Source organism: Antennarius striatus, chromosome 2 (assembly GCF_040054535.1).
Source record: "Antennarius striatus isolate MH-2024 chromosome 2, ASM4005453v1, whole genome shotgun sequence".
Classification (NCBI taxonomy): Eukaryota; Metazoa; Chordata; class Actinopteri; order Lophiiformes; family Antennariidae; genus Antennarius; species Antennarius striatus.
This window is the reverse complement of record NC_090777.1, coordinates 29,488,078-29,510,701: the sequence shown is the minus strand read 5'-3', so window position 1 is coordinate 29,510,701 and position 22,624 is coordinate 29,488,078. Positions and strand designations below refer to the sequence as shown.

Here is a 22,624-nt window from a genome sequence, read left to right as displayed (position 1 = left end):
ATTCACTTGCTTTAACCATATAGTTATTATAAATCTTTTGTCATGTGATTGTTTTCTTTAACAGATGGATTTTCCTCCTCGACCAGAACTCTTTGATTTTCATGGCGTCTCAACGACCCATTATTACACTGACACCTGGGAGAGAGTTCAGACCTTTAAGGCCAGACCTGATGACATTCTGATTGCAACGTATCCTAAAGCAGGTCAGTCCATGTGATCAGTCAGTGTGAAGGCTTTACAGTGGGTGAAGGACATGGATGTGTGGATTCAGTACATAGATGTGTTCTCCTTTCTCTGTCTTTTAGGAACAACATGGGTCTCCTACATTCTTGACCTGCTGTACTTTGGTCAGACATCCCCAGAGAGATTGACATCCATCCCAATCTATGACAGGGTGCCTTTCTTGGAGATCGCATGCCTACCAATGCATTCAGGTTCCATTAATGAAAATATACTTAACCTCCTTACCTGTTTGTCAGTCATTCACTCATCAGAACTAACTCCACATACTGGCTGATGCAGGTGCCTCGGATTTATAGACTTACAAACTGGGCCATGTTGGATTATCCACTCACTACATGTACCTGATTGCGTACATGTTGCTATGTGGAGGGCTCAAACACTTAAATATCACATATGATGCATTTAACATTATAATGAGGATTTCAGATTGATTTCTCCATTTCTTTTTTTATAAAGGAGTTGAACGGGCAGAGAATCTTCCCATCTCTCCACGAATCATTAAAACTCATCTTCCAGTCCAGTTCATACCAAAGTCCTTTTGGGAGCAAAACTGTAAGGTTAGTAGTTTGAGTGTTATTAACATTATTTTGGTATAATCACAACATGTAAAGTCCATTCAACAACAAGGGTGATTCCATTGATAGACGGAAAACACCTTAAATATTAATGTTCTTTCTTCTATAGATTGTCTATGTAGCCCGCAACGCCAAAGACGACGTGGTGTCTTATTTTCATTTCGATTGCATGTTCATGATAGAGCCTGACCCTGGAGACTGGAACAGCTACCTCAAGAGATTCATGGAGGGAAAGGGTAAATAGGAAATATAATCATAACAAAGGGTAAATATCAGTCTGTTGGTGGAACAGAGACGTGTGGATGAGACAAACACACTGATGAACAGTCTCATTGGGTTTAACTGTGTTTCTTCAGTGGCGTTTGGATCCTGGTACGACCATGTGAACGGCTGGTGGAAGAAAAAACAGACTTATTCAAACCTCCATTACATGTTCTATGAAGATATGACTGAGGTACACACCAACAGGTTATTTTATGATGTTTAATTTATTGTGTTGTTTGTATTCAGGCTACAATTCTAAATCTTTCTAATTGGGAAAATTTAAATAATTTCATTTTTTCATGGTATTTTTCAGGATTGTGCAAAAGAATTAGACAAACTCTGCTCCTTTCTCGGTTTGTCTCCATCACTTGAGGAGAAGAAACAAATTATAAATGAAGTGCAGTTTGACAATATGAAAAACAATGATATGGTCAACTGTTCTACAAACCCACGCATGAATTTAAAAATTTCACCTTTCATGAGAAAAGGTAATGTGGAAGATGACAAATAATGAAATGCCTTATCTTACACAAATATGGCATTACAGAAAACACACTCTCCACCTGCAACTAAAACAACAGACTTGTTTCTGTTTTTCTTCCACAGGGAAGGTTGGTGACTGGAAGAACCACTTAATACAATTTCCTCCGGGATTAATAAAGTATCTATCTATCTATCTATCTATCTATCTATCTATCTATCTATCTATCTATCTATCTATCTATCTATCTATCTATCTATCTATCTATCTATCTATCTATCTATCTATCTATCTATCTATCTATCTATCTATCTATCTATCTATCTATCTATCTATCTATCTATCTATCTATCTATCTACTTCACTGTGGCCCAGAATGAAGAGTTTGATGAAGACTACAAGAGAAAGATGAAAGACCCCACACTTCATTTCCGCACTGAAATCTAAGCAGGACCGAACAATCCGATTGAATGAGTAAACGAACAAACGAAAGTCGAACAAAGGATGAATGAACAAAGAGCGAACAAACGATCAATCAATCTGCCAACTAACCAACAAATCTACTGTAGAGATGCTGGCAGCCACGTAGCACTCAACAAGCAACTTGTGGGGAGGGTTGGTGTTTGCTTAAGGGCACCTCAGCAGTGCTAAGGAGGTAAACTACTCCTTGATGGTCTTGAACTGGTCCACCTCTGGTCCACGAGCCAAGACCTAGTGGACTGAGCTACTAAACCAGCCCCAAATTGAGGGGAATAACCCTTTTCTGTGCATAGACAAATTGTTACGTTTTTCACTTTACTCAAGAACAATGACAGCATGAAGAAATATGTTGTTTTTGTATTTTCATCAGTATGCATGACACAGAAATCAATGGGAGGAATCAAAATCCAATCCTCCAAAAGGTTGTCAATCATATGTACTTCGTATTTGCATTAAAACTAATAAAAAAAGTAAAAAAAGTCTCTTTACTGTGAAGGACTTCAGGTAACTTCTTGTAAGAATATAAAAAGACTTTTGATGAAAAACTTTGCCAAAAAAATATGGAAGAAGGGTGATGGGCTGTGGTGACCCCTAATGGAGCAATCTGAAAGGAAGTTGTGGGCAGACAACCTCTGAAAGGCATGCCACAACAGTTGTGGGGACTCCTGCTCTCTGAAAATATGGTAGAGAACTAGAACACAGTCAGACACAGGAACATGGAGTATGCCCTAGACACACAGGGCCAAATGAAAGACAAACAACCAAACACAGTCACATTCATGGCTATGGGCAGTTTAGAATCATCAAGTCAACTACATTGCATGTTTCTGGTCGTGGAAGACAATATTCAAACTCCAAACAGGATCGTCCACGGTGAATGTGAACCAAGTAATGACATTGTTACTGTGAGTCAAAACCAATAAAGGACTGACCTGAATAAAACTCCAAAGAGAGAAGGAGGGGTTGGTCTGGAACATTTTTTCCTGAGTTGAGTTTAACATTAAAACAGTGACCTTTTGATTGTAGAGTAATCAGATTATCTTGGATGTCACAGCGCGAGAAGAGGTAAGAAATGCATCTGATGAGATAAGATATACTTTCTTGATCCCAAACTGGGAAATTCAGAAGTCTTGATGTTTGTTTTGGCCAAGGTGTGTCCCTTTGTTAATACAGTATATCTAAATCATTCAGTGTACTTGAGTGTTAAGTGGAGTTCATTACTTGAGGCATGTGAAATATTGAGCTAATGAACACTTTGATATCTTATAGACCAGCAAGAGTTTGTGGTTCAGTAATCAAAAAATCTTCAATAGATGGAATTTCCTCCTCGACCAGAACTCTTTGATTTTCATGGTGTCTCAATGACCCATTATTTCACTGACAGCTGGGAGAGAGTTCAGACCTTTAAGGCCAGACCAGATGACATTCTGATTATAACGTATCCTAAAGCAGGTCAGTCCATGTGATCAGTCAGTGTGAAGGCTTTACAGTGGGTGAAGGACATGGATGTGTGGATTCAGTACATAGATGTGTTCTCCTTTCTCTGTCTTTTAGGAACAACATGGGTCTCCTACATTCTTGACCTGCTGTACTTTGGTCAGACATCCCCAGAGAGACTGACATCCATCCCAATCTATGACAGGGTGCCTTTCTTGGAGTTTTCACGCCTACCAATGCATTCAGGTTCCATCAATGAAAATATACTTAACCTCCTTACCTGTTTGTCAGTCATTCACTCATCAGAACTAACTCCACATACTGGCTGATACAGGTGCCTCGGATTCACAGATTTACAAACTGGGCCATGTTGGATTATCCACTCACTACATGTACCTGATTGGGTACCTTGGGTTTTTTAGGGGGAAGATTTTGGTGCTGCCCTTGTGGAGGGCTCAAAAATTAATATATCATACAAGATACATTTGACATTAGGATTGAGGATTTCAGATTAAAAGGGTTTGCTGTCTCTATCATTTGTTCTTCATAAAGGAGTTGAACGGGCAGAGAATCTTCCCACCTCTCCACGAATCATTAAAACTCATCTTCCAGTCCAGTTCATACCAAAGTCCTTTTGGGAGGAAAACTGTAAGGTCAGTAGTTTGAGTGTTATTAACATTATTTTGGTATAATCACAACATGTAAAGTCCATTCAACAAAAAGGGTGATTCCATTTATAGACTGAAAACACCTGAAATATTAATGTCCTTTCTTCTATAGATAGTCTATGTAGCCCGCAATGCCAAAGACAACGTGGTGTCTTATTTTCACTTTGATCGCATGGTCATGATCCAGCCGGACCCTGGAGACTGGAACAGCTACCTCAAGAGATTCATGGAGGGAAAGGGTAAATATGAAATATAATCATAACAAAGGGTAAATATCAGTCTGTTGGTGGAACAGAGACGTGTGGATGAGACAAACACACTGATGAACAGTCTCATTGGGTTTATTGTGTTTCGTCAGTGTTGTTTGGATCCTGGTACGACCATGTGAACGGCTGGTGGAAGAAAAAACAGACTTATTCAAACCTCCATTACATGTTCTATGAAGATATGACTGAGGTACACACCAACAGGTTATTTTATGATGTTTAATTTATTGTGTTGTTTGTATTCGGGCAACAATTCTAAATCTGTCTAATTGGGAAAATTTAAATAATTTCATTTTTTCATGGTATTTTTCAGGATTGTGCAAAAGAATTAGAGAAACTCTGCTCCTTTCTCCGTTTGTCTCCATCACTTGAGGAGAAGAAACAAATTATAAATGAAGTGCAGTTTGACAATATGAAAAACAACAATATGACCAACTATTCTACAAACCCACGCATGAATTTCAAAACTTCACCTTTCATGAGAAAAGGTAATGTGGAAAATGACAAATAATGAAAAGCATTATCTTACACAAATATGGCATTACAGAAAACACACTCTCCACCTTCAACTAAAACAACAGACTTGTTTCTGTCTTTCTTCCACAGGGAAGGTTGGTGACTGGAAGAACCACTTCACTGTGGTCCAGAATGAAGAGTTTGATGAAGACTACAAGAGAACGATGAAGGATCCCACTCTTCATTTCCGCACTGAAATCTAAACAATGATGGGAACATTGTATATAAATAACTAACGAATCAGGGTTTGAACTTATAGTTTCCAGTGTTTAATCTGAGGACGAGCACAAACTTGAGATAACAGTTGGTTAGAATCACGTCAGTGTGCAGTGGCATTGATCATCTGTTTCTCAGTAATGCATGAGAATCATGTTAACAATCCTTCCTCTGTGATTTGTTCTCTTTCTCCCTTTGTATTCACTGCTTGTCACTTCATCCGTTACTGCTTGTCTCCTGTCAAACTGTATTAAAATAAAGTGAAATTCTGTCAACTTTATTTCTTTTGATTTTCTCCTTCAGTGAATGATCGATCTTGTGATCGTATCATCTGACCTTCAACTGTGTATTTTGGACACTCGGGTGAAGAGAGGGGCAGAGCTGTCAACTGATCATCACCTGGTGGTGAGTTGGGTCCGTTGGCGGAGGAAACCTTTGGATAGACCTGGTAAGCCCAAACGAGTAGTGCGGGTGAACTGGGAACGTCTGGAGGAGGACTCGGTCCGCAAGGCCTTCAATTCACACCTCCGGAAGAGCTTCTCGTGCATATCTGTGGAGGCTGTCAATATTGAACCTGAATGGTCGATGTTCAGAGCTTCTTTTGCTGAAGCTGCATCTGAGAGCTGTGGTCTCAAGGTCTTGGGTGCCTCAAGGGGCGGTAACCCTCGAACACGGTGGTGGAGTCACATCAGGGAAGCCGTCCGACTGAAGTAGGAGGCCTTCAGGGGCATGTTGTCCCTGGGGACTCCCGAGGCAGTTGCAGGGTACCGACAGGCCAAGAGGACTGCAGCCTCGGCTGTGATGGAGGCAAAACAGAGGGTGTGGGAGGAGTTCAGAGAGGCCATGGAGAAGGACTTTCGGACGGCACCAAAGTTGTGCTGTAGGACTGTCCGACACCTCAGGAGGGGGAAACGGGGGACCATCCAAGCTGTATACAGTAAGGATGGGGTACTGTTGACCTCGACTGAGGAGGTTGTTGGTTGGTGGAGGTAACACTTTGAGGAAGTTCTGAATCCAACTACATCAACTGACCTGTCCTCTTTCGTAGAGGCAGAGCTGGAGGATTTTATATCAATCTCTCTGGGTGAAGTCACCGAGGTAGTTCAACAACTTCATGGTGGCAAAGACCCGGGTGTTAATGAGATTTGCCCTGAAATGCTGAAGGCTCTGGGTGATGAGGGGCTGTCGTGGATGACATGCCTCTTTAACATTGCGTGGAAGTCTGGGAGACTGCAGAAAGAGTGGCAGACTGGGGTGGTGGTTCCTCTTTTTAAAAAGGGGGACCAGAGGGTGTGTGCCAACTACAGGAGAATCACACTCCTCAGCCTCCCTGGGAAAGTTTACTCCAAGGTGCTAGAAAGGAGGGTCCGGCCTATTGTCGAACCTTGAATTGAGGAGGAACAATGTGGGTTCAGTCCTGGTCGTGGAACAACAGACCAGCTCTTTACTCTCGCAGGGATCCTAGAGGAAGCTTGGGAGTATGCCCATCCAGTCTACATGTGTTTTGTGGACTTGGAGGCGTACAATCGGGTCCCCAGGGCTGTCTGCGTAGGTTCTCAGTCATCCTGGTCATGGTTATCCAAAAGCTGTTTAAGTCAATCCACTGGACGTTAATAAAGTTCTTGAAGACGTCATCCAAGAGACTTATTCAGTTCAGAGGGTGGCTGATCATGACCCAGTTTATAAACCCTGTGGGGTGTGGTCAGTGCTTTTCACATTCCACCGACCGTCATCGAATCCCGTCTGGCTCCTCAACGATTGTTGGTGTGGGTGCCAAAGGGGGTCGCTGAGATGTGAGTTTCCGCTTTGTATGCTAATGAGGGTCAATAGCATGAAACACATCACCTGGGTCAATCTGCTGAGACAATCTTTTTGGGAGTTTTGATAGGACATGATTGTCTTCTTTTCCTTTCGGCTTTTCCCTTCAGGGGTCGCCACAGCGAATCAATTGCCTCCATCTAACCCTGTCCTTTGCATCCTCTTCTCTCAAACCAACTACCTTCATGTCCTTTTTCACTACATCCATAAACCTCCTCTTTGGTCTTCCTCTAGGCCTCCTGCCTGGCAGTTCAAAACTCAGCATCCTTCTACCAATATATTCACTATCTCTCCTCTGGACATGTCCAAACCATCTCAGTCTGGCCTCTCTGACTTTATCTCCAGAACCTCTAACATGTGCTGTCCCTCTGATGTACTCATTCCTGATCCTATCCATCCTGGTCACTCCCAGAGAGAACCTCAGCATCTTCATCTCTGCTACCTCCAGCTCTGTCTCCTGTCTTTTCTTCAGTGACACTGTCTCTAGACCAAACAACATCGCTGGTCTCACCACAGTTTTGTACACCTTTCCTTTCATTTTAGCTGAAACTCTTCTATCACACATCACACCTGACACTTTCCTCCACCCGTTCCATCCTGCCTGGACAGGCTTCTTCACCTCTTTTCCACACTCTCCATTGCTCTGGACTGTTGACCCTAAATACTTCAAATCCTCCACCTTCTTGATCTCTTCTCCCTGTAACCTCACTCTTCCACTTGGGTTCCTCTCATTCACACACATGTACTCTGTCTTACTGCGGCTAACCTTCATTCCTCTCCTTTCCAGGACAAACCTCCACCTCTCTAGCTTCTCCTCCACCTGTTCCCTGCTCTCACTGCAGATCACAATGTCATCTGCAAACATCATAGTCCATGGAGATTCCTGTCTGACCTCGTCTGTCAGCATGTCCATCACCATAGCAACAAGAAGGGGCTCAGAGCTGATCCCTGATGCAGTCCCACCTCCACCTTGAACTCCTCTGTCACACCTACACACACCTCACCACTGTCTTACAGTCCTCATACATGTCCTGCACCGCTCTAACATACTTCTCTGCCACTCCAGACTTCCTCATAAAATACCACAGTTCCTCTCTGGGCACCCTGTCATCAGCTTTCTCCAGATTTACAAAAACACAATGCAGCTCCCTCTGGCCTTCTCTGTACTTCTCTATCAACATCCTCAGAGCAAATACTGCATCTGTAGTACTCTTTTTTGGCATGAAACCATACTGCTGCTCACAAATGTTCACTTCTGCCCTTAGTCTAGCTTCACAAATGTTCACTTCTGCCCTTAGTCTAGCTAAGCGCAGAAGGACATGATTATAAATGGGAGAAAGGTGATGGCACAGACCACCCCCCCCGTTCAGAGATGGCTTCTCCACTTTGACGTGGATGGCCTCTTTCACTCCTCTCTCAAACCATTTATCTTCCCTGTCCAAGATCTGAACATCAGTGTCCTCAAATGAGTGTCCCTCTTCCTTGGGGGGGGGGGGGGGGGGGGCTGCTGAGTCCTATCCTGAAGTGTTGGCTCTTCTGTGTTGAGCAATGCGTCTGTGTAGTGGTTGTTTGGTTTCCCCTATGTAGATATCTGAGCATTCCTCGTTGCATTTAACAGCATACATCAGATTGCTCTTCTGACTGTGTGGTGGGGGGTCTTTTGGGTGGACCAGTCTTTGTCGGAGGGTGTTGCCTGGCTTAAAATACACAGGAACCTTGTGTTTGTTAAAGATCCTCCTCAGGTTTTCCGAAACTCTAGACACATATGGGATCACTATACCATTGCACTTGTTCACTTCTGTCCTCACTGGGTTGTTTTCATTTCTGGATCCTGTGTGGGCTTTCACAAAGGTCCAGTCAGGATATCCTCAGGTGGATATCCACACCCAACAGGGTTTATAAGCTGGGGCATGATCAGTCTCTTGGCAAGAACTTTCTTAACATCCAGTGGATTGACTTAAACAGCTTTTGGGTCCACAGGGATATACTGTGGGAGGTACTGCGGGAGTATGGGATGAGGGGGCCTCTCCTCAGGGCCATCCAATCCCGAAAACAGCTGCGTTCGGGTTCTCAGCAGTAAATCGGACTTGTTCCGAGTACCTGTTGCCTTTGCCAGGGCTGTACTTTGTGATTTTCATGGACAGGATATTGAGGCGTAGTGGTGGAGAGGAGGGGTTACAGTTTTGTGGCCTGAGGATTGCATCGCTGCTTTTTGCAGATGATGTGGTCCTGTTTGCGTCATCGGCCTGTGACCTGCAGCGCTCACTGGTCCGGTTTGCAGCCGAGTGTGAAGCAGCGGGGATGAGGATCAGCACCTCCAAATCCAAGGCCATGGTCCTCAGCAGGAAACCGGTGGACAGCCTTCTCCAAGTGGGGAATGAGGTCCTTCAACAAATGAAGGGGTTTAAGTATCTCGGGGTCCTGTTCATGAGTGAGGGAACAATGGAGCGTGAGATTGGACGGAGAATTGGGGCAGCAGGAGCGGTATTGCAGTCGCTTTACCGCACTGTTGTCACAAAGAGGGAGCTAAGCCGAGAGGGAAAGCTCTCCATCTACCGTTCAATCTTTTTTCCTACCCTCACCTATGGTCATGAGCGATGGGTCATGACCGAAAGAACGACATCGCGGAGACAAGTGGTGGAAATGGGCTTTCTCAGGCGGATAGCTGGTGTCTCCCTTCGAGATAGGGTGAGAAATATGGCTGTTCACAAGGGGCTCAGAGTAGAGCTGCTGCTCCTTCGCGTGGAGTCAGTTGATGTGGTTTGGGGATCTGGTGCCAATGCCTTCAGGTCACTGGGAGGAGACCTCGGGGCAGACCCAGGACCAGGTGGAGGGATTATATCTCAACACTGGCTGGGAACACCCTGGGACCCCCCAGTCAGAGCTGGTGGATGTGGCCAGAGGAAGGTAAGTTTGGGGTTCCCTGTTGAAGCTGCTGCCCCAACAACCCTAATATGGATAAGCGGAAGAAGATGGATGAATGGAATGTGCTCAGGCAGCAGCTACTAATTGTCCGGTATAGAACTATATAATACAATGGATTTCGTTGCATTTTGATTGAATAACTATTATCATACTGAATGCTGCCTCCCTTTGACTTCAGTTTGTTACAGCAGGTTAACTTCCACTTCCAATGTACAGGACAATACAGAATAAATAGAACTCCAACGTGTTTTCTTCCTGAGTTATGTTTGGACATCTTAAAGAATTTATTGTGAGACAGAGGCATCCACAGTCGAGACAAAAAATGTTTCAGAGAGTAAGATAATGTTTTTGCACAGGTACATTATGAACACCTTCTCGGACTGCTGCTGTATGTGCTGTTCAAAGTGTTGGAGATAATCATTTATCTATGTATGGGGAGAATATAGTCGTCTTGAGGGAAATGGTCCATAGAGAGATTCATTGGTTTGATCTCACCAACAGTGATGCAGGAATAGTAGTAGATGTCAGAAATCAATAGATAGTCCTTTTCTTCCTTATAATCAGATTGGAGTCAGAGACTGTTCCCTGTTAAAGCAACATGCTTTACTTTGTATGCTGTACTTGGTAACAGACCAACTCCTTGTGTATGGACACAGGAATGTCTGGATAGATCATTGTCTCAGTTTTGTGTATTACTTAGTAATTTCGTGGGTCTTTAATAATCCCTGTTGCCTTTTTCCAACGTTGTCAGGTGTAAAGCCCTTCTATGGGGGCGTGGACCATCCTGGTGATATGCTGAGCAGAGCCTTTCAGCATAAAGATTTCTGGTTGAGGATGTTGCACCTTCCATAACAGGCACCAATGCAGTTACCCAGTGCACTCTCTATGGCAGGGGTCTCCAAGCTTATCACAGGGCCTCATGATTCCAATCACTGTGGACAATCCTCCATACAAGATTGTCCACGATGAATGGACACACTGCCAGCTTATCACAGGGCCAAATGACAGACAAACAACCAAACACAGTCACATTCATGGCTATGGGCAGTTTAGAATCACCAAATTAATGACATCGCGTGTTTCTAGTCGTGAAAGAGAACATGCAAACTCCACAAGGAATGACATTCATGCTGTGAGTCAAAACCAATAAACGGGTAACCTGATTCAAACTCCAAAGAGAAAAAGAGGAGCAGGACTTCAAAAACTTTCAGTGTTCAGTTTGACATTAAAACAGTATAATCAGATTGTCTTGGGTGTCACAGCGTGAGAAGAGGTAAGAAATACTTCTGATGTCTTGATATTTGATTTGGCCAAGGTGTGTCTCTTTTTTAAGATTTACTAAAGGAAGCAGTGTGTTTCAGAGTAAAGTGGAGTTTATCACTTGATAAACATGAAATGTTGAGTTAATGAACACTTTGACGCCTTATAGATCAGCAAGAGTTAGAATTTGTGGTTCGGTAATCAAGTAAAATCTGACTTCTTCTGTAAGCAGTGAGTATTTATAGATTTAACCATACAGTTATTATAAATCTTTTGTCATGTGATTGTTTTCTTTAACAGATGGAATTTCCTCCTCGACCAGAACTCTTTGATTTTCATGGCGTCTCAATGACCCATTATTTCACTGACACCTGGGAGAGAGTTCAGACCTTTAAGGCCAGACCAGATGACATTCTGATTGCAACGTATCCTAAAGCAGGTCAGTCCATGTGATCAGTCAGTGTGAAGGCTTTACAGTGGGTGAAGGACATGGATGTGTGGATTCAGTACATAGATGTGTTCTCCTTTCTCTGTCTTTTAGGAACAACATGGGTCTCCTACATTCTTGACCTGCTGTACTTTGGTCAGACATCCCCAGAGAGACTGACATCCATCCCAATCTATGACAGGGTGCCTTTCTTGGAGATCGCACGCCTACCAATGCATTCAGGTTCCATCAATGAAAATATACTTAACCTCCTTACCTGTTTGTCAGTCATTCACTCATCAGAACTAACTCCACATACTGGCTGATGCAGGTGCCTCGGTTTTATAGACTTACAAACTGGGCCATGTTGGATTATCCACTCACTACATGTACCTGATTGCGTACATGCTGCTATGTGGAGGGCTCAATCACTTAAATATCACATATGATGCATTTAACATTATAATGAGGATTTCAGATTGATTTCTCCATTTCTTTTTTTATAAAGGAGTTGAGCGGGCAGAGAATCTTCCCACCTCTCCACGAATCATTAAAACTCATCTTCCAGTCCAGTTCATACCAAAGTCCTTTTGGGAGCAAAACTGTAAGGTTAGTAATTTGTGTGTTATTAACATTATTTTGGTATAATTACAATATGTAAAGTCCATTCAACAAAAAGGGTGATTCCATTTATAGACTGAAAACACCTGAAATATTAATGTCCTTTCTTCTATAGATAGTCTATGTAGCCCGTAATGCCAAAGACAATGTGGTGTCTTATTTTCATTTTGATCGCATGCTCACGATAGAGCCGAACCCTGGAGACTGGAACAGCTACCTCAAGAGATTCATGGAGGGAAAGGGTAAATATGAAATATAATCATAACAAAGGGTAAATATCAGTCTGTTGGTGGAACAGAGACGTGTGGATGAGACAAACACACTGATGAACAGTCTCATTGGGTTTAACTGTGTTTCTTCAGTGGCGTTTGGATCCTGGTACGACCATGTGAACGGCTGGTGGAAGAAAAAACAGACTTATTCAAACCTCCATTACATGTTCTATGAAGATATGACTGAGGTACACACCAACAGGTTATTTTATGATGTTTAATTTATTGTGTTGTTTGTATTCGGGCAACAATTCTAAATCTGACTAATTCGGAAAATTGAAATAATTTCATTTTTTCATGGTATTTTTCAGGATTGTGCAAAAGAATTAGACAAACTCTGCTCCTTTCTCCGTTTGTCTCCATCACTTGAGGAGAAGAAACAAATTATAAATGAAGTGCAGTTTGACAATATGAAAAACAATGATATGACCAACTATTCTACAAACCCACGCATGAATTTAAAAATTTCACCTTTCATGAGAAAAGGTAATGTGGAAAATGACAAATAATGAAATGCATTGTCTTACACAAATATGGCATTACAGAAAACACACTCTCCACCTGCAGCTAAAACAACAGACTTGTTTCTGTTTTTCTTCCACAGGGAAGGTTGGTGACTGGAAGAACCACTTCACTGTGGCCCAGAATGAAGAGTTTGATGAAGACTACAAGAGAACGATGAAGGATCCCACTCTTCATTTCCGCACTGAAATCTAAACAATGATGGGAACATTGTATATAAATAACTAACGAATCAGGGTTTGAACTTATAGTTTCCAGTGTTTAATCTGAGGACGAGCACAAACTTGAGAAAACAGTTGGTTAGAATCACGTCAGTGTGCAGTGGCATCGATCATCTGTTTCTCAGTAATGCATGAGAATCATGTTAACAATCCTTCCTCTGTGATTTGTTCTCTTTCTCCCTTTGTATTCACCGCTTGTCACTTCATCCGTTACTGCTTGTCTCCTGTCAAACTGTATTAAAATAAAGTGAAATTCTGTCAACTTTATTTCTTTTGATTTTCTCCTTCAGTGAATGATCGATCTTGTGATCATATCATCTGACCTTCAACTGTGTATTTTGGACACTCAGGTGAAGAGAGGGGCAGAGCTGTCAACTGATCACCACCTGGTGGTGAGTTGGGTCCTTTGGCGGAGGAAACCTTTGGATAGACCTGGTAAGCCCAAACGAGTAGTGCGGGTGAACTGGGAACGTCTGGAGGAGGACTCGGTCCGCAAGGCCTTCAATTCACACCTCCGGAAGAGCTTCTCGTGCATATCTGTGGAGGCTGTCAATATTGAACCTGAATGGTCGATGTTCAGAGCTTCTTTTGCTGAAGCTGCAGCTCAAAGCTGTGGTCTCAAGGTCTTGGGTGCCTCTTTTTTGGCATGAAACCATACTGCTGCCCACAAATGTTCACTTCTGCCCTTAATCTAGCTTCACAAATGTTCACTGTGTACTGTGTAAATGTATACTGTGGGAGGTACTGTGGGAGTATGGGGTGGGGGGGCCTCTCCTCAGGGCCATCCAATCCCTGTACGCCCGAAGACAGCTGTGTTCGGGTTCTCAGCAGTAAATCGAACTTGTCCGAGTACCTGTTGCCTTTGCTAGGGCTGTACTTTGTGATTTTCATGGACAGGATATTGAGGCGTAGTGGTGGAGAGGAGGGGTTACAGTTTGGTGGCCTGAGGATTGCATCGCTGCTTTTGCAGATGATGTGGTCCTGTTTGCGTCATCAGCCTGTGACCTGCATCGCTCACTGGTCCGGTTTGCAGCCGAGTGTGAAGCAGCGGGGATGAGGATCAGCACCTCCAAATCCAAGGCCATGGTCCTCAGCAGGAAACCAGTGGACTGCCTTCTCCGTGTGGGGAATGAGGTCCTTCCACAAATGAAGGGGTTTAAGTATCTCGGGGTCCTGTTCATGAGTGAGGGAACAATGGAGCGTGAGATTGGACGGAGAATTGGGGCAGCAGGAGCGGTATTGCAGTCGCTTTACCGCACTGTTGTCACAAAGAGGGAGCTAAGCTGAGAGGCAAAGCTCTCCATCTACCTTTCAATCTTTTTTCCTACCCTCACCTATGGTCATGAGCGATGGGTCATGACCGAAAGAACGACATCGCAGAGACAAGTGGTGGAAATGGGCTTTCTCAGGCGGATAGCTGGTGTCTCCCTTCGAGATAGGGTGATAAATATGGCTGTTCACGAGGGGCTCAGAGTAGAGCTGCTGCTCCTTCGCGTGGAGTCAGTTGATGTGGTTTGGGGATCTGGTGCCAATGCCTTCAGGTCACCGGGAGGAGACCTCGGGGCAGACCCAGGACCAGGTGGAGGGATTATATCTCAACACTAGCTGGGAACACCCTGGGACCCCCCAGTCAGAGCTGGTGGATGTGGCCGGAGGAAGGTAAGTTTGGGGTTCCCTGTTGAAGCTGCTGCCCCAACAACCCTAATATGGATAAGCGGAAGAAGATTGATGAATGGAATGTTCTCAGGCAGCAGCTACTAATTGTCCGGTATAGAACTATATAATACAATGCATTTGGTTGCATTTTGATTGAATAACTATTATCATACTGAATGCTGCCTCCCTTTGACTTCAGTTTGTTACAGCAGGTTAACTTCCACTTCCAATGTACAGGACAATACAGAATAAATAGGACTCCAATGTGTTTTCTTCCTGAGTTATGTTTGGACATCTTAAAGAATTTATTGTGAGACAGAGGCATCCAAAGTCGAGACAAAAAATGTTTTAGAGAGTAAGATAATGTTTTTGCACAGGTACATTATGAACACCTTCTCGGACTGCTGCTGTATGTGCTGTTCAAAGTGTTGGAGATAATCATTTATCTATGTATGGGGAGAATATAGTCGTCTTGAGGGAAATGGTACATAGAGAGATGCATTGGTTTGATCTCACCAACAGTGATGCAGGAATAGTAGTAGATGTCAGAAATCAATAGATAGTCCTTTTCTTCCTTATAATCAGATTGGAGTCAGAGACTGTTCCCTGTTAAAGCACCATGCTTTACTTTGTATGCTGTACTTGGTAACAGACCAACTCCTTGTGTATGGACACAGGAATGTCTGGGTAGATTCTTGTCTCAGTTTTGTGTATTACTTTCTAATTTCGTGGGTCTTTAATAATCCCTGTTGCCTTTTTCCAACGTTGTCAGGTGTAAAGCCCTTCTATGGGGGCGAGGACCATCCTGGTGATATGCTGAGCAGAGCCTTTCAGCATAAAGATTTCTGGTTGAGGATGTTGCACCTTGCAGCCAATGCAGTCACCCAGTGCACTCTCTATGGCAGGGGTCTCCAAGCTTATCACAGGGCCTCATGATTCCAATCACTGTGGACAATCCTCCATACAAGATTGTCCACGATGAATGGACACACTGCCAGCTTATCACAGGGCCAAATGACAGACAAACAACCAAACACAGTCACATTCATGGCTATGGGCAGTTTAGAATCACCAAATTAATGACATCGCGTGTTTCTAGTCGTGAAAGAGAACATGCAAACTCCACAAGGAATGACATTCATGCTGTGAGTCAAAACCAATAAACGGGTAACCTGATTCAAACTCCAAAGAGAAAAAGAGGAGCTGGACTTCAAAAACTTTCAGAGTTCAGTTTGACATTAAAACAGTATAATCAGATTGTCTTGGGTGTCACAGCGTGAGAAGAGGTAAGAAATACTTCTGATGTCTTGATATTTGATTTGGCCAAGGTGTGTCTCTTTTTTAAGATTTACTAAAGGAAGCAGTGTGTTTCAGAGTAAAGTGGAGTTTATCACTTGATAAACATGAAATGTTGAGTTAATGAACACTTTGACGCCTTATACATCAGCAAGAGTTAGAATTTGTGGTTCGGTAATCAAGTAAAATCTGACTTCTTCTGTAAACAGTAAGTATTCATTTGCTTTAACCATATAGTTATTATAAATCTTTTGTCATATGATTGTTTTCTTTAGCAGATGGATTTTCCTCCTCGACCAGAACTCTTTGATTTTCATGGCGTCTCAATGACCCATTATTACACTGACACCTGGGAGAGAGTTCAGACCTTTAAGGCCAGACCTGATGACATTCTGATTGCAACGTATCCTAAAGCAGGTCAGTCCATGTGATCAGTCAGTGTGAAGGCTTTACAGTGGGTGAAGGACATGGATGTGTGGATTCAGTACATAGAAGTGTTCTCCTTTCTCTGTCTTTTAGGAACAACATGGGTCTCCTACATTCTTGACCTGCTGTACTTTGGTCAGACATCCCCAGAGAGATTGACATCCATCCCAATCTATGACAGGGTGCCTTTCTTGGAGATCGCATGCCTACCAATGCATTCAGGTTCCATTAATGAAAATATACTTAACCTCCTTACCTGTTTGTCAGTCATTCACTCATCAGAATTAACTCCACATACTGGCTGATGCAGGTGCCTCAGATTTATAGACTTACAAACTGGGCCATGTTGGATTATCCACTCACTACATGTACCTGATTGCGTACATGTTGCTATGTGGAGGGCTCAAACACTTAAATATCACATATGATGCATTTAACATTATAATGAGGATTTCAGATTGATTTCTCCATTTCTTTTTTTATAAAGGAGTTGAACGGGCAGAGAATCTTCCCACCTCTCCACGAATCATTAAAACTCATCTTCCAGTCCAGTTCATACCAAAGTCCTTTTGGGAGCAAAACTGTAAGGTCAGTAGTTTGAGTGTTATTAACATTATTTTGGTATAATCACAACATGTAAAGTCCATTCAACAAAAAGGGGGATTCCATTGATAGACGGAAAACACCTGAAATATTAATGTTCTTTCTTCTATAGATTGTCTATGTAGCCCGCAACGCCAAAGACGACGTGGTGTCTTATTTTCATTTCGATTGCATGTTCATGATAGAGAGATTCATGGAGGGAAAGGGTAAATATGAAATATAATCATAACAAAGGGTAAATATCAGTCTGTTGGTGGAACAGAGACGTGTGGATGAGACAAACACACTGATGAACAGTCTCATTGGGTTTAACTGTGTTTCTTCAGTGGCGTTTGGATCCTGGTACGACCATGTGAATGGCTGGTGGAAGAAAAAACAGACTTATTCAAACCTCCATTACATGTTCTATGAAGATATGACTGAGGTACACATCAACAGGTTATTTTATGATGTTTAATTTATTGTGTTGTTTGTATTCGGGCAACAATTCTATCTGTCTAATTGTGAAAATTGAAATAATTTCATTTTTTCATGGTATTTTTCAGGATTGTGCAAAAGAATTAAACAAACTCTGCTCCTTTCTCGGTTTGTCTCCATCACTTGAGGAGAAGAAACAAATTATAAATGAAGTGCAGTTTGACAATATGAAAAACAACAATATGACCAACTATTCTACAAACCCACGCATGACTTTCAAAACTTCACCTTTCATGAGAAAAGGTAATGTGGAAAATGACAAATAATGAAATGCATTATCTTACACAAATATGCCATTACAGAAAACACACTCTCCACCTGCAACTAAAACAACAGACTTGTTTCTGTTTTTCTTCCACAGGGAAGGTTGGTGACTGGAAGAACCACTGAATACAATTTCCTCCGGGATTAATAAAGTATCTATCTATCTATCTATCTATCTATCTATCTATCTATCTATCTATCTATCTATCTATCTATCTATCTATCTATCTATCTATCTATCTATCTATCTATCTATCTATCTATCTATCTATCTATCTATCTATCTATCTATCTATCTATCTATCTATCTATCTATCTATCTATCTATCTATCTATCTATCTATCTATCTACTTCACTGTGGCCCAGAATGAAGAGTTTGATGAAGACTACAAGAGAAAGATGAAAGACCCCACACTTCATTTCCGCACTGAAATCTAAGCAGGACCGAACAATCCGATTCAATGAGTAAACGAACAAACGAAAGTCGAACAAAGGATGAATGAACAAAGAGCGAACAAACGATCAATCAATCTGCCAACTAACCAACAAATCTACTGTAGAGATGCTGGCAGCCACGTAGCACTCAACAAGCAACTTGTGGGGAGGGTTGGTGTTTGCTTAAGGGCACCTCAGCAGTGCTAAGGAGGTAAACTACTCCTTGATGGTCTTGAACTGGTCCACCTCTGGTCCACGAGCCAAAACCTAGTGGACTGAGCTACTAACCAGCCCCAAATTGAGGGGAATAACCATTTTCTGTGCATAGACAAATTGTTACGTTTTTCACTTTACTCAAGAACAATGACAGCATGAAGAAATATGTTGTTTTTGTATTTTCATCAGTATGCATGACACAGAAATCAATGGGAGGAATCAAAATCCAATCCTCCAAAAGGTTGTCAATCATATGTACTTCGTATTTGCCATAAAACTAATAAAAAAAGTAAAAAAAATTCTCTTTACTGTGAAGGACTTCAGGTAACTTCTTGAAAGAATATAAAAAGACTTTTGATGAAAAACTTTGCCAAAAAAATATGGAAGAAGGGTGACAGGCTGTGGTGACCCCTAATGGAGCAATCTGAAAGGAAGTTGTGGGCAGACAACCTCTGAAAGGCATGCCACAACAGTTGTGGGGACTCCTGCTCTCTGAAAATATGGTAGAGAACTAGAACACAGTCAGACACAGGAACATGGAGTATGCCCTAGACACACAGGGCCAAATGAAAGACAAACAACCAAACACAGTCACATTCATGGCTATGGGCAGTTTAGAATCATCAAGTCAACTACATTGCATGTTTCTGGTCGTGGAAGACAATATTCAAACTCCAAACAGGATCGTCCACGGTGAATGTGAACCAAGTAATGACATTGTTACTGTGAGTCAAAACCAATAAAGGACTCACCTGAATAAAACTCCAAAGAGAGAAGGAGGGGTTGGTCTGGAACATTTTTTCCTGAGTTGAGTTTAACATTAAAACAGTGACCTTTTGATTGTAGAGTAATCAGATTATCTTGGATGTCACAGCGCGAGAAGAGGTAAGAAATGCATCTGATGAGATAAGATATACTTTCTTGATCCCAAACTGGGAAATTCAGAAGTCTTGATGTTTGCTTTAGCCAAGGTGTGTCCCTTTGTTAATACAGTATATCTAAATCATTCAGTGTACTTGAGTGTTAAGTGGAGTTCATTACTTGAGGCATGTGAAATATTGAGCTAATGAACACTTTGATATCTTATAGACCAGCAAGAGTTTGTGGTTCAGTAATCAAAAAATCTTCAACAGATGGAATTTCCTCCTCGACCAGAACTCTTTGATTTTCATGGCGTCTCAATGACCCATTATTTCACTGACACCTGGGAGAGAGTTCAGACCTTTAAGGCCAGACCAGATGACATTCTGATTGTAACGTATCCTAAAGCAGGTCAGTCCATGTGATCAGTCAGTGTGAAGGCTTTACAGTGGGTGAAGGACATGGATGTGTGGATTCAGTACATAGAAGTGTTCTCCTTTCTCTGTCTTTTAGGAACAACATGGGTCTCCTACATTCTTGACCTGCTGTACTTTGGTCAGACATCCCCAGAGAGACTGACATCCATCCCAATCTATGACAGAGTGCCTTTCTTGGAGATCGCACGCCTACCAATGCATTCAGGTTCCATTAATGAAAATATACTTAACCTCCTTACCTGTTTGTCAGTCATTCACTCATCAGAACTAACTCCACATACTGGCTGATGCAGGTGCCTCGGTTTTATAGACTTACAAACTGGGCCATGTTGGATTATCCACTCACTACATGTACCTGATTGCGTACATGCTGCTATGTGGAGGGCTCAAACACTTAAATATCACATATGATGCATTTAACATTATAATGAGGATTTCAGATTGATTTCTCCATTTCTTTTTTTATAAAGGAGTTGAACGGGCAGAGAATCTTCCCACCTCTCCACGAATCATTAAAACTCATCTTCCAGTCCAGTTCATACCAAAGTCCTTTTGGGAGCAAAACTGTAAGGTCAGTAGTTTGAGTGTTATTAACATTATTTTGGTATAATCACAACATGTAAAGTCCATTCAACAACAAGGGTGATTCCATTGATAGACGGAAAACACCTGAAATATTAATGTTCTTTCTTCTATAGATTGTCTATGTAGCCCGCAACGCCAAAGACGACGTGGTGTCTTATTTTCATTTCGATTGCATGTTCATGATTGAGCCTGACCCTGGAGACTGGAACAGCTACCTCAAGAGATTCATGGAGGGGAAGGGTAAATCGGAAATATAATCATAACACAGCTCTTCATTTTGGAATTATAATTTCCATAAATGTATGAATGGAAAGGGTATATATCAGTCTGTTGGTGGAACAGAGACGTGTGGATGAGACAAACACACTGATGAACAGTCTCATTGGGTTTAACTGTGTTCCTTCAGTGGCGTTTGGATCCTGGTACGACCATGTGAACGGCTGGTGGAAGAAAAAACAGACTTATTCAAACCTCCATTACATGTTCTATGAAGATATGACTGAGGTACACACCAACAGGTTATTTTATGATGATTAATTTGTGCTTTTGTATTCAGGCAACAATTCTATCTGTCTAATTGGGAAAATTGAAATGATTTCATTTTTTCATGGTATTTTTCAGGATTGTGCAAAAGAATTAGACAAACTCTGCTCCTTTCTCGGTTTGTCTCCATCACTTGAGGAGAAGAAACAAATTATAAATGAAGTGCAGTTTGACAATATGAAAAACAATGATATGGTCAACTGTTCTACAAACCCACGCATGAATTTAAAAATTTCACCTTTCATGAGAAAAGGTAATGTGGAAAATGACACATAATGAAATGCATTATCTTACACAAATATGGCATTACAGAAAACACACTCTCCACCTGCAGCTAAAACAACAGACTTGTTTCTGTTTTTCTTCCACAGGGAAGGTTGGTGACTGGAAGAACCACTTCACTGTGGCCCAGAATGAAGAGTTTGATGAAGACTACAAGAGAAAGATGAAGGATCCCACTCTTCATTTCCGTACTGACATCTGTGATGGGAGGGGAATCATGATTGTAAGTTATAGCAGCTTTTTATGTTACAGTCAGACTGACAGTCATTGTCGTCACATGCTGGCAGGTCACTCTGAGGCATTATTATGGATCATGACAGTAAATGGAGGCTGGTGTCTTAATAAAGGCTATGCTGTACAAACCTTATATGGTGATTTATTTCTAATGTCATCGCAAGGAGAGGTAACTGTATTCTGTTTGCTGTATTTTTGGATTCAAACACATAAGATGTAGATAAGACTTGGAAGTAGATAAAGAGACTCGGCAAGTAGATAAGGAGACGTGGTGGTGCAATGAGGAGGTACAGGAGTGTATACAGAGAAAGAGGTTAGCTAAGAAGAAGTAGGACACTGAGAGGACTGAGGAGAGTAGACAGGAGTACAGGGAGATGCAGCGTAAGGTGAAGGTAGAGGTAGCAAAAGCCAAACAAGAAGCTTATGATGACTTGTATGCTAGGTTGGACAGTAAGGAGGGAGAGACTGATCTATACCGGTTGGCAAGACAGAGAGACAGAGATGGGAAGGACGTGCAGCAGGTTAGGGTGATTAAGGATAGGGATGGAAGTCTGTTGACAGGTGCCAGTAGTGTGATGGGAAGATGGAAAGAGTACTTTGAAGAGTTGATGAACGTGGAAAATGAGAGGGAACAAAGACTAGAAGAGGTGACTGTTGTGGACCAGGATGTAGCAAAGATTAGTCAGGATGAAGTGAGGAGGGCACTGAAGAGGATGAAGAGTGGAAAGGTAGTCGGTCCTGATGATATACCTGTAAAGGTATGGAAGTGTCTAGGAGAGGTGGCAGTAGAGTTTCTGACTGGGTTGTTCAACAGGATCTTAGATAGTGAGAAGATGCCTGAGGAATGGAGGAGAAGTGTGCTGGTGCCCATTTTTAAGAACAAGGGAGATGTGCAGAGTTGTGGCAACTAAAGAGGAATAAAGCTGATGAGCCATACAATGAAGTTATGGGAAAGAGGAGTGGAAACTAGACTAAGGGCAGAAGTGAACATTTGTGAGCAGCAGTATGGTTTCATGCCATAAAAGAGTACTACAGATGCAGTATTTGCTTTGAGGATGTTGATAGAGAAGTCCAGAGAAGGCCAGAGGGAGCTGCA

General features: G+C 42.2%; 5 protein-coding genes across 5 annotated transcripts; all 5 read left to right on the top strand.

Moving 5' to 3' along the window:
* Nucleotides 1-61: 61 nt before the first annotated feature.
* On the top strand, nucleotides 62-2,010 carry LOC137604952 (cytosolic sulfotransferase 3-like). The gene is made up of 8 exons (XM_068329226.1): nucleotides 62-203; nucleotides 306-434; nucleotides 700-800; nucleotides 928-1,054; nucleotides 1,175-1,272; nucleotides 1,396-1,570; nucleotides 1,689-1,712; nucleotides 1,922-2,010. The coding sequence occupies exons 1-8, from the start codon at nucleotides 65-67 to the stop codon at nucleotides 2,008-2,010; spliced, it is 882 nt and encodes a 293-aa protein (XP_068185327.1). The 5' UTR covers nucleotides 62-64.
* Nucleotides 2,011-3,353: 1,343 nt separating this feature from the next.
* On the top strand, nucleotides 3,354-5,361 carry LOC137604945 (cytosolic sulfotransferase 3-like). Its single transcript, XM_068329213.1, has 7 exons — nucleotides 3,354-3,495; nucleotides 3,598-3,726; nucleotides 4,033-4,133; nucleotides 4,261-4,387; nucleotides 4,507-4,604; nucleotides 4,728-4,902; nucleotides 5,021-5,361. Exons 1-7 carry the CDS (start codon nucleotides 3,357-3,359, stop codon nucleotides 5,131-5,133), a joined length of 882 nt encoding a protein of 293 aa, XP_068185314.1. The 5' UTR covers nucleotides 3,354-3,356; the 3' UTR covers nucleotides 5,134-5,361.
* Nucleotides 5,362-11,446: 6,085 nt separating this feature from the next.
* On the top strand, nucleotides 11,447-13,198 carry LOC137608794 (cytosolic sulfotransferase 3-like). Its single transcript, XM_068335378.1, has 7 exons — nucleotides 11,447-11,588; nucleotides 11,691-11,819; nucleotides 12,085-12,185; nucleotides 12,313-12,439; nucleotides 12,560-12,657; nucleotides 12,781-12,955; nucleotides 13,074-13,198. The coding sequence occupies exons 1-7, from the start codon at nucleotides 11,450-11,452 to the stop codon at nucleotides 13,184-13,186; spliced, it is 882 nt and encodes a 293-aa protein (XP_068191479.1). The 5' UTR covers nucleotides 11,447-11,449; the 3' UTR covers nucleotides 13,187-13,198.
* A 3,241-nt stretch (nucleotides 13,199-16,439) lies between these two features.
* LOC137609195 (cytosolic sulfotransferase 3-like) lies at nucleotides 16,440-18,373 on the top strand. Its single transcript, XM_068336044.1, has 8 exons — nucleotides 16,440-16,581; nucleotides 16,684-16,812; nucleotides 17,078-17,178; nucleotides 17,306-17,399; nucleotides 17,520-17,617; nucleotides 17,739-17,913; nucleotides 18,032-18,055; nucleotides 18,285-18,373. The coding sequence occupies exons 1-8, from the start codon at nucleotides 16,443-16,445 to the stop codon at nucleotides 18,371-18,373; spliced, it is 849 nt and encodes a 282-aa protein (XP_068192145.1). The 5' UTR covers nucleotides 16,440-16,442.
* A 1,025-nt stretch (nucleotides 18,374-19,398) lies between these two features.
* Nucleotides 19,399-21,611, top strand: LOC137601984 (cytosolic sulfotransferase 3-like). Its single transcript, XM_068324495.1, has 9 exons — nucleotides 19,399-19,471; nucleotides 19,720-19,858; nucleotides 19,961-20,089; nucleotides 20,355-20,455; nucleotides 20,583-20,709; nucleotides 20,876-20,973; nucleotides 21,091-21,265; nucleotides 21,384-21,517; nucleotides 21,582-21,611. The coding sequence occupies exons 2-9, from the start codon at nucleotides 19,720-19,722 to the stop codon at nucleotides 21,609-21,611; spliced, it is 933 nt and encodes a 310-aa protein (XP_068180596.1). The 5' UTR covers nucleotides 19,399-19,471.
* Nucleotides 21,612-22,624: the final 1,013 nt, after the last annotated feature.